At 47.0% G+C, this 11201-nt stretch overlaps 1 protein-coding gene across 1 annotated transcript; it reads left to right on the top strand.

Annotated features, from left to right (window-relative positions):
* The first annotated feature begins 1806 nt into the window (after nt 1-1806).
* Nucleotides 1807-4824, top strand: LOC122547065 (zona pellucida sperm-binding protein 4-like). The gene is made up of 8 exons (XM_043685648.1): nt 1807-2048; nt 2124-2221; nt 2305-2438; nt 2529-2718; nt 4018-4165; nt 4275-4347; nt 4486-4593; nt 4665-4824. Exons 1-8 carry the CDS (start codon nt 1836-1838, stop codon nt 4802-4804), a joined length of 1104 nt encoding a protein of 367 aa, XP_043541583.1. The 5' UTR covers nt 1807-1835; the 3' UTR covers nt 4805-4824.
* The last annotated feature ends 6377 nt before the right edge of the window (nt 4825-11201 follow it).

Here is an 11201-nt window from a genome sequence, read left to right as displayed (position 1 = left end):
CTACTTTCAAGGAATTGTGAACCTCACTCCAAGATCTTTGTTCCCAGTAAATGCATATGTCCTGCCCTGATTTGCCTTTCCAAAATGCAGCATCTCAATATCCATTCAATTCAATCTGCCACTCTTAGCCCATTGGCCCATCTGATCAAGGTCCTGCTGTACTGAGGTAACTTTAGCTGTCCACGACATCTCCCATTTTGGTGTCATGTGCAAATTTACTAATACCTCCTATGTCCACATGCAACTCATTAATATAAATGATGAAAAGCAATGGATGCAACAGTCCTTGTGGCACACCCCTGGTCATAGGCCTCCAGCCTGAAATGCAACCCTCTACCATCACCATCATTCTATCTTCTACCTTCAAGCCAGTTCTGTATCCAAATGACTAGCTCTCCTTGTATTCCATGTGATCTAACCTTGCTAACTGGCCTACCATGACAAACCTTGTCAACACCTCTCTGAACTCCATATAGATCATGTCCACTGCTCTGCCTTCATCAATCCTTTGTTCCTAATAAAACTCAATCAAGTTAGTGAGACATGGTTTTTTTCCCCCCACAAAGCTGTGATGACTATCCATAATCAGTCCTTGCCTCTTCAAATACATGTAAATCCTGTCCTTCAGGATTCCCTCCAACACCTTGCTAACCCCCACCCCCTGATGTCAGGCTCACAGGTTTAGGTTCCCTGGCTTTTCCTAACCATATTTCTGAAATAGTGGTGCATGTTAGCCAACCTCCTGTGCCTCAAGACTTTCAATTCTGCACCTGTATCCTCCCTAAGGAGGGTCTAAAAGCCCCCAGTTTCTTCCCCTCCCACTGACCCAACCATTCCCTCTCCACCTTTGCTCGCTCTCTTGGTGGAACTGGTCCTCTCCCTCATCAACTTTCTTTGACTCCTCCCCTGTCCTATAAACCATTGGTTTTGCCTGCCTTTTCATAGGATATGGAACAGTCCCTCGTCCACATCTATACAGACATCATCTCTTGTTTCCTCCTCTGCTACATTGACTAACTTGTCCATCTTCCTCATCAATCCAATCCATCTTTTCCACTAACTAACACAGTCCCCAACACATTACTATTCCACCCCCTCTTTAAGTTTCCTTTCCTTCCTCAGACCTGAAGGGTCCATACCTGAAATGGTAACTTTCCTGCTCCTCCAATGCTGACTGGCCTTTGCCTTCCTTTCCTTCCTCAGACCTGAAGGGTCCACACCTGAAATGGTAACTTTCTTGCTCCTCCAATGCTGACTGACCTTTGCCTTCAAGCTCCACACTTTATTCCCCCACATCCTCTTTGGGAGCAGAGGGTGATGGGAAAGGTTGGTTGTTTGGATGACTTTAATGGCCAGGTTTACCCTATGCTAATGCACAGGACAGTGTAATGTCTGGACCTTGTGCCCAGATAACTGACATTCAAGCACCTGCCTTTTCATTTACATCTCTATCTAAACACTTTTTTTTGAGCAGGTCTGCTTTAGCTTTGACTTTCAATTTTGGAATTCCCTACCATTTATTGTTCTTGGAGCTTTTAATTCTCCCTCTCCTTTTTTTTTTAGGGTCCATTACTGAGTTTTAAAAAAAAAAAGCACTTGGGGTTCTTTGAGAGAACCCTGCCCCCCCCCCCTACTACCCTGTTGGGTAATCATATGGCTTCTAGAGTATCTTGTAGGATATTGTATTCACTTTAGAACAGGCAACCTGCCTTTAATTGCTGACCACCTACAAATAAATACCCAGGCTCCAAGTAGCGCAACTGTAAAAGCTATGAATGATTTTAGGGTTTTGAGGCTACAATCCCTCTGTTAATGAATTGGAGGTCACTTCCACAATGGGGAAACTGAACGTTCCCATTCTCTCTGCAATGTGCACAGCAGATGGCCAGTTCATTGTAGCAATCACCAGGAACCTGACCCGTCCTACCCTCAACCTGTCCTCTCTGTCCGTGAAAGATGGACATGAAGCTGAGTGCAGGCCTAAGCTCATCACAGCTGAACTTGTAGCCTTCCGTTTCCCAATTACCTCTTGTGGCTCGACCCAGCGGGTGAGTATTGGAGACTCCAGCATTCTGTCCCTTTGAACGGGCCAGCTCCCTATTAAATAGTGTCTTCCCTTGCAGGAGGAGAATGGGAGCTTTGTGTATGAAACAGATGTCTTGGGGAAGAGGATGATTCAGACGGGGCCACTGGGCTCAATAACCCGGGACAGCACCTTCAGGTGAGTGGGCAGTGGGATTTGTTGGTATGGAGAGGGAAGTGTTACTGACTGCAACTCCACCGCCTATTTCTGTCTCTCCACAGCCTGTACATCCAGTGCAAGTACAAGGGGGAGCATGAGGCAGGCTTACAAATCAATGTCTCAGTTTACACCCTGCCTCCACCACTAGCTGCTTCTGAAGATGGGATCCTGAGGCTGGAGCTGCGAATAGCAACAGGTAGTGCTGCCCTGGTAATAGGAGCACTGGGGATTGTATCCCTTCAGGGGAGTGACCGTCTTGGTTTGTTCTTTTATTTTTGTCTGTTAGATGGCAGCTACAGCTGGTGGTACAGGGACAGTGACTACCCCATTCAGAGAATCCTTCAGGAGTCAGTGTTTGTTGAGGTTCGTGTGAAGGATCGCACTGACCCAATGATAGTCCTGAGATTGCGTGACTGCTGGGCAACCCCTGTGCCAGCCCCTGACCATGAGGTGCAGTGGAGTCTCCTGGTGGATGGGTAAGGACTCTGAATGGAAAGGCTGGATTTGGACTGTGTAGAATGAAGACTACATTCTTACAGTATAGTGTCACAGTAAAATGTGTATAATATATGTACATAGTGCCAATACTTGTGCCTTTTTCTTCCAATCATGGTTCATTTGTGAATTCCACTAATTATTTGATCTTCCTTCATGATCCTGGACTTGTCCTTAAGAATGTGCCTTAATGTTGCCAAGGCATTTCCTCTCTGGAATAGGATTTTAAAATTGACGGGCTACTGAACCTCCCGCCCCACCTTCAATAGAAAACTCCTTGTTACTCCCTTATTTTAGGAGGTCTTGAGCAACATCTCTTCAGTGTCCGTGTTGAAGTCTCATGATTCTCCAGATCAAATCCTTCTTCCCTCCACTAACTGAAGGCCCTGCTGTTTCAACCTGATGGTCAGCTGACCAAACATTTACCTTGTTAATGTTGCCCTGACGCCCTGCTGTCACTGACACCTTGTCAAATAGTTTCTAGAAATCTCCCTCCACAATCACCGGTTGGCCTTCATCATCAGTGCTGTTTGATGTTTTCTCCAACAACCAATCCCAATAGTGTGGATTGCAATTAAGGACTTAACGTTTTACATTAGGGCCCAGGTGTCCTTGGAGAAGGAGCACACGGTGTCCACCAACACTCTGGAGTTGTTCAGGGAGAGGTGGGCGCCGCAGGGAGTGGAGTGCATTATTTCTCCCTCCAATTCTATTTTGATTTAATGAGGAGAAAGTGAGGTCTGCAGATGCTGGAGATCAGAGATGGAAATGTGTTCCGCCACCTCCAAACGGACCCCACCACCAAGGATATATTTCCCTCCCCTCCCCTATCAGCATTCCGTAAAGACCACTCCCTCCATGACTCCCTCGTCAGATCCACACCCCCCACAAACCCAACCTTCACTCCCAGCACCTTCCCCTGCAACCGCAGGAGGTGCAAGACTTGCGCCCACACCTCCCCCCTCACCTCCCTCCAAGGCCCCAAAGGAAACTTCCATACCCGCCACAGATTCTCTATTTTGATTTAATCCCTACCCTCCCTTCACTGTTTTGATCACACAGCACTGCCCTTTGATGCCCACTGCACACACGCACTTGTTGCAGAGACTGTGAAAAGTAGTAGACCAGGTCCATTACATCCTGGTGCAAGATGGCTTTTGATATGTTTGCCCCTTCTTGGCACCCTCCTTCCAGGCAACTCCTGCTTGCTACCTGATTTTTATTTGCAATCTATTTCTGGTTTGGTTTAGAGCTCTTGGTCACCTGACCTTCTGTTTCAGGTGTCCCTATGAAGGTGATGACTATCTGACCCTCCTACACCCAGTAGGTGTCTCTTCTGGCCTGCAGTTCCCAACCCATCACAAGCGGTTTGAAGTGAAGACATTTGTTTTCTTGGATGGAGTGTCTGAGCAGCCCCTCTCTGGACAGGTAACCAAATGGAAGGAATGAGGCCAAGCTCATGAAATCCTTTTGCTGTGTCTCTACTGCAACCTATTGATCGCCAGAAAACTCCCCTAATATCTCTCCTCCTTTCTAGGTTTACTTGCACTGCAGTGCTGAGGTTTGCTCTCCCTCTGCTCAGGATGACTGTACACCCAGATGTGGTCCAAGTGAGTTGCTTGGTGTTCTAAATCTGAGATCCACTCCATTCCTGATCTGAACATCCCCTATTTCCAATTACCAAGGACACAGCATCCTGGCTGTAGTGTCAACATGGATTCTAACCATCTCCTGTCCCTCTCCAACAGGGACACGCAGGAGTGCTCTCCTCCATGAGGGGACCTTGGTAAGTGCTCCTGGTCCAGTTCTCCTGGAAGTTGAGAACAGCCAGTCTAAGCAGCTGCTTAATGAGAATGGTAAGTGATGTTCCTTTAGTTCACCTGAGCATCTTTTCCAATGTCTGAACCCCCTTCCTCTTTCCCCATAGGTGCTGCTGGATCTCCTGTTTTGATTGGAGTAGCTGTTGGATTTCTGGTGTTCCTGTTGATGCTGATGGCTGCAGTGTACAGAATGAAGAACCCAGCCCAGTCTGTCCCCAGTGTCATGAGATTGGCCTGTAGACCCTGAGTACAAATAAACCAGTCAAACCTGTCCCTGGTGTGTCTAAAACTAAGCTACGCAGTTTTATTGGAAGTGAGTTTGAATTGTGGTTCAATATTTAGGCAAGGGACAACAATTGTCAGACCAAATGGTGAGTGACTTGGAGTTACCCAACTGGAATTCCCAGCCTTGCCATGTTCTTGTAGCAACATGCTTGTGGTTTGTTCTGGTCAATGATACCCTAGAGTGGCTGATATTAGCAATAATGCTAGTACATGCTAAGCTGGCTCAATAGGTGCACTTTTTTCCTTATCAGAGGAATTCAAATCAGTTGGTGCCACTGACAATGACTGTGCCCTTCAGAATGTTTGAAGTTATTCATCATTACCATATTCCCTCCAGCTAGTTTTATTTTGGTCTTTCTCACTAAAATCAGAAGTGACTCCCTAAAGGATATGCAATTGGTTATTTTAGGATCAAGATGAGGGGAAATGGCTCCCACCAGAGTGAGCCTAGAGAATTTCTCAGCAGTAGAGACCAAAACATTGTCGTACTGAGATGGTTCTGAAAGCTGAAGGGTAGAGGAAGAAAGTGGGAACAGGATAGTCATATGGTCACTGAGCCTGTCTGCTGTCCAAGGCTGAATGGCCTATTGGGCTTGGTGGTTCTTGGGCTAATGTCTTTCCTGTTTTCATACACACCAAATGACTGATAGTGGCTTCACTTGTTTCATGCAGCTGTGTCCTTCAGGATAGCAATTCCTTTCCCAGTTGGTGTGAGGAAATGTCCTCCAAATGAAAAATGAGGAGGCACAGACCTGAACTTGCTGTGGCTTTATTCAGATCTGTCCTTTTTGGGGGGCAGGGCTTGACTGCAGTGTGTATATTCCTAATTTGTTAATGCCTTGTTTCAGCCCTTGTAGTGCCTCATTCAACTTGGTTCAGCAGTTACTAAACTCTGCCCAGTACGTGGTATACCAGTGGTAAACAGACTAATCCAATCTGTTTTTCTGGGTGTAGTTACAGCATGTCAGGAACTGCATTGTTCTGCTTTTCTTCATACACATTCCTGACTAAGGCTGTGAATTGGTTATGGGCTCCTCTCTCTTCCTTTTCAAAGGTAGGAAAATATATTGGCTTTATTTATCCAATGATACAACTTTCTTTGTGCTGGCCTGTTTTTTGTCCTACATCATGCAGTGCTGTGGGATGGATGTCCCACAGGAGGAAGCAACAGAATGAGATTAGTTTTACAACCTGCTATCCCTTAGGAAAAGAGATCGCTGGCCTCTAGGATTAGAATCTCTCTCCACCCCAGACTGCAGTGCATGCTGGGATAGTGGGTTGGAGATTTATGGGAATTGGGCAGAAAAATGAAATGAATATGTACCCCAAGGCTGTCTTGTTCCTCTATGGTACTCTGCATCCTTCTATTTACTGAGTCTCTGTGCCTTGGTGTTTTTTTTTTTGCCTCAAACACAGGCACATGTTTTAAGAGCAGGAGTGAACCATTTGGTAAGATTGCTGATGTAATTGTAGCTTGAACTCATGTCCTCCCTAGTCATACATCTCCCTTGGTATTGAAAAAAATCTCTCTCCCAAACACCATCTCTTCTCTTCCCACCCCCCACACCTTGTAAAACTATTCCAATGTACATGCCTCCCTTCCCTGAAGACAGCTCCACAGACTCTGCACTTCCAAGAGAAAAAGCATTGTTCCTCATCTCCTCAAACTAAAAGGGCCCCTTGTTTTTAATATTGTTCCCTCATTCTTCCCTTTCCCATGAAGGAAACAACATCCTTTCAGTGTCTGTCACATCCCCTCAGCATCTTAATGTCTTACAATTATCTCAAATTTTTCTAAACTGGAATGAAGACATGCTCAGTCTATCCAACCTTTCCTCAAATGTCTTCACTTCAAGAATCCCGTGAGTGAACATTGTATCATTTATTCAATAAAGGGAAAGTTTAGGTGAGATGCAGGCAAAATATTTCCCACAGAGGGTGAGGAGTGTGTTGAAGATGCCAAGTGGTGGTGTTGGAAGTAGGTACGTTAGCAATGTTCAAGGCCATCTTGATAGTCACATGAACAGAATTCTAACAGGGAGAGAAATCAGTGGGTCAAAATCCGAATTCGCAATCCGTGCAGCTTGGTGGGCTATAGGGCCTGTTCCTGTTACTGTGCTGTATTGTAAAAGTTGACTAAAACTGCAGTGTGATCTGGATGCAGTCTTTCCAGTGCCCTGTACAACTGTTTTCCATATTCCATTCCCTTTCTAACTAACAGTAGCACTCCATTTATCTTCCAGCATAGTTTCTGTGCTGAGAGCCATAGAACCGATACAGCACAGAAGGGTATGTGTAGTCCACTGTGACCGTACTGACCCAAAGACACCAGGTGCCCCTTTCCAGTCCCATCTTCCTGAACACAGCAGGTAGGGCTGCAGCTTACAGCACTGCTGCTGACGGTACAGCTATTTTGCAAAATAGCTTAGTCTCTGCCTCCACTAGTAACTCAGGCATTGAGCTCCAAGCACTCACCCCCTCTGCAGAACATGTACTTCCTCATGTCTTTGATCTCTGCTGTTTAGCTTGGAACTATAATCCCTGGTTTTGGAACTCTGCCAATGGAAATAGCTTCCTCCTGTCCACTTTGTGTCTCTACCCCTCACAATTCTGTACGCCTATATCTTGTCACATCCTCAGCCTTCTCTACTGTAAGGAAAACAACCCCAATCTCCTATCATCACTACAAGTCTCCAGCCCTGGCAATTTTCTCAAATCTTTTCTGCTCTCCCTGAAGCAATTAGACGTTTCCTGGAATGTGGTGACCGGAGCTGCTCCAGGTGTGGCCTCACCACTGTCTTACACAGTTTCATCATTATATCCCAACTTTTGTATTCTATCCCTTTGCCAGTGAAGGAGAGCATTCCATCTGCCGCCTTCACAACCATATCTACCTGTACTGCTACCTTTAGGGACCTGTGCACCTGCATACCAAGATCTCTCACTTCATCTACCCCTCTCACTATATTCCCATTTATTGTTGATTCCCTTTTACTGTTTGCCCTCTCTTAGTGTGATCAGTGCAAGGTGATGCACCAACATACATGCATCATACTATCAGGACACAAGCTCCCTCTGAAACTGCGAGTTCTGCAATTTCTCTCCATTTAAGTAATAGACTGCTTTTTTAAAATTCTTCCTGCTGGAGTGAACAAGTTCACACTCTGCAATATTTCGCACCCTCCTCCAAATCTCTCAATAGTGACCTTGAGAATGTTGATTCATGTGCTGGGCCCCTTCAACATAAGGGATGGCAGTTTTTTGATCGACGTCTCCAGTTGCTTATCCATCACCATTCTTGACAGGATGTGAAAAATCTTTGTTCCGCATTCTGCCGAGCAATGTGTGAATACCTCACTGATGTTGGTGGAGGAATACAGCAAGTTGGAAGGATGCATCTTTTAGCCAACAAATGGCTGAAGAGTGGGGGTCAAGTCATGGCATGAAACCTCTCAGAATCCATCTGATCACAGTTGGGAACCCTGGAGATCCATAAAATCCTCTGCTGTGCTGCTATTGGTCACCTCTCTGCAAATACATGGGAGCAGAGTGATATCGCAGTTTGATGGGGATTGGGGAGTGAGAGTCACCAGGTTGGACAATTTTCAAGCCACAGCACTCAGATCCCAGCTTTAGGACCACTAGGATCTCTCCTCTACTCATGAAAACCAGCGGGAGGACCACACTGGGAGAGGTGGATCAGTGGTGCTGGAAGAGCACAGCAATTCAGGCAGCATCAGAGGACAGGCAAAATCGACGTTTCGGGCAAAAGCCCTTCATCCTTTATTCCTGATGAAGGGCTTTTGCCCGAAACGTCGATTTTTTGCCTGTCCTCGGATGCTGCCTGAATTGCTGTGCTCTTCCAGCACCACTGATCCAGAATCTGGTTTCCAGCATCTGCAGTCATTGTTTTTACCAATGGGAGAGGTGGTGCCACATCACTTGCTATTCAACAGAGGGGGGTACATTACAGTGGTATTAGCACTGGACTGTTATTCCAGTCACCCAAATAATGTCTGGTCACCTGTGTTTAAGTCCCACCATGGCAGACAGTGGAATTGGATGTCAATACATCTGAAATTCAGAGTCCAATGATGACTATGAATCCATTGTCAATTGTCAGAAAACCCCATCTGGTTCACTAATGTCCCTTAAGGAGGGAAACTGCCATCCATACCTGGTCTGGCCTAGATGTCATACCAGACCCACAGCAATGTGGTTGAATCATAACTGCCCTCTGGGCAATTAGGGATGGGCAATAAATGCTGGCCCAGCCAGTGATACCCTCATCCTGTGAATGAATAAATAAAATACTTTGCTCTCCTCCCAACATCCTTGTGCTGGGCCCACTGTAACATTGCAAAGAATCACAATGCAAGCTCAAGGAACAACACTTCATTTTCTACTGAGACACTTTACAGTTTCCAGGACTCCGTACTGAATTCCACAATATTAGATACCTGTCCTCCATTTCTCATGTATTCTTACCAACCTTCCCTCTCCCTCAAGGCTGTATCTTGTATATTTCATTTTCAGCAGAGAGGACCCATTTGCTCTCTATCATGCCTTAATTTACAATCATTTGACATCTCTATTTCTATTTTCACCTCAATTAGCGACCCCCTTGTCTCTCGCAGAGAGTCTCTGCACCATTTGCCCCCCACATTTCCTCTCCCCTCCACCTCGCTTTGTGTGGAAAAACATACTGTGTTTTCCAACACAGCTCAGAAAGGGTTCTGGATATTTCAAGATGGAGGACGGGAAAAAATTGAAACTGTAAGAGCTGCTCCTTTTTTGAGGTATTTCATCTATTGGAGGTGATTTCCCACCTATTGCAGTCTCAGTTACCTTCTCCTTAGCCCCACATCCTCTCCCATTTATCTCTCCACCCCCCTGAGGCTCCCAGCCTCATTCCTGATGAAGAGCTTTTTGCCTGGAATGTCCTTCTCCTCTGATTCTGCCTGACCTGCTGTGCTATTCCAGCACCACTCTGATCTGAATTCTTTTTTTTTCTAACCCCTCCACCCCCAAGGGGCCCGGACTCCCACACTCTGCAATCTTGAGCTGACCCTCTCAATAAGAAACAAAATGGCAGCTCATTCCATACACGTACCACCCTCTGTGTGAAAAAATTGCCCTCAGGTCCCTTTTTCTATCTTTCCCCTCTCACCCTAAACCTATGCCCCTCTAGTTCTGGACCCCCCCAACCCCAGGGAAAAGACCTTGTCTATTTACCCTATCCATGCCCTCCTCATGATTTTATAAGGTCACCCCCTCAGCCTCCGACGCTCCAGAGAAAACCGGCCCGGCCTATTCAGCCTCTGCCTGTAGCTCAGACCCTCCAACATCCTTGTCGATCTTTTCTGAAGCTCAAGTTTGACGAATCTCAAAACTCTCAATCAGAAACAAAACAACACAGAAAATTGCTGGCACAGCTCAGCGGCTCTGGCAGCGTCTGTGGAGAGAGGGCACGGTTAACGTTTGGGGTCCAGTGACCCGTTCGCGTCGAAGGCGAGCTCATCGAGCCAGCCTTGGGGTACCTTGCAGCTCAGTGTGATTTGTTGTTGTTCTACAAAGCTGTTGTGAGACGCTGTGGAACGTCTCTCTCTCTATTCAAGACACCCTATAATTATAACTTGTTGCCATCGTGACCGGGTTACGGGCGTAAATGAAGTGTTCGGCAGTGTTTATTTTTCCTGCGTGTTTTCGTTTGACTGCTCAGATTAGGGGTTGCAGACTCGCACCGCTGGCATTAATGATGTCAGGCGGTTTTTTTTTTAAACATCTGCGTTTGTGACAAACAGCCGAGTATTGTGCTGCAGGGCTCACTTTAGGTTCCTGGTTCTGTTGAACGTTGTCAAGATTAGAGTGGGGCGCTGGGGAAAGCACAGCAGGTCGGGCAGCGTCCAAGGGGCAGGGAAAAGCGACATTTCTTGACAAACGTCTATTACTCGGCCCCTCGGACGCTGCCTGACCTGCTGTGCTTTCCCAGTGCCCCACTCTCAGCTCATCTCCCCAGCCTCCGCCGTTCTGTTCAACGTCACCTACTGAAAAGGAGGCGCTCTTCCTCCAGTTTGCGCTGAGCTTCAGCCGGAGCTCTGCAGCGAGCCCTGGACTTGGCGATGTTGGCCGGGGAGCAGGGTTGGTGGGGTGGGGTGGGGGGGGGGGGAGGTGTTGAAGATGCAGGCGGCTGGAAGCCCAGGGTCATTTCTGTGCGGGTAGAACGCGTTTTCGTTGCGGAGGAGACCGGCGTTGTGAGCAGCGAATGCAGTACACGGGGTGACGGGCAGCGCAGGGAAAGCCCCGCTTCGCCTGGAGGGTGTGCCCGGGGGGGGGGGGGGCCTTGGGATAACGGGGAG

Source organism: Chiloscyllium plagiosum, unplaced genomic scaffold (assembly GCF_004010195.1).
Source record: "Chiloscyllium plagiosum isolate BGI_BamShark_2017 unplaced genomic scaffold, ASM401019v2 scaf_809, whole genome shotgun sequence".
Taxonomy (NCBI): Eukaryota; Metazoa; Chordata; class Chondrichthyes; order Orectolobiformes; family Hemiscylliidae; genus Chiloscyllium; species Chiloscyllium plagiosum.
The sequence above is the reverse complement of the archived record's forward strand: the minus strand, read 5'-3'. Positions and strand labels throughout refer to the sequence as shown.

Excerpts from the sequence above, each read along its gene's own strand:
- LOC122547065 (XM_043685648.1), top strand. The coding sequence starts at position 1,836 with ATGGGGAAACTGAACGTTCCCATTCTCTCTGCAATGTGCACAGCAGAT. Across the intron at positions 2,222-2,304 it reads ACCCGGGACAGCACCTTCAG|CCTGTACATCCAGTGCAAGT; the intron begins GTGAGTGGGCAG and ends GTCTCTCCACAG. Across the intron at positions 2,719-4,017 it reads TGGAGTCTCCTGGTGGATGG|GTGTCCCTATGAAGGTGATG; the intron begins GTAAGGACTCTG and ends CTTCTGTTTCAG.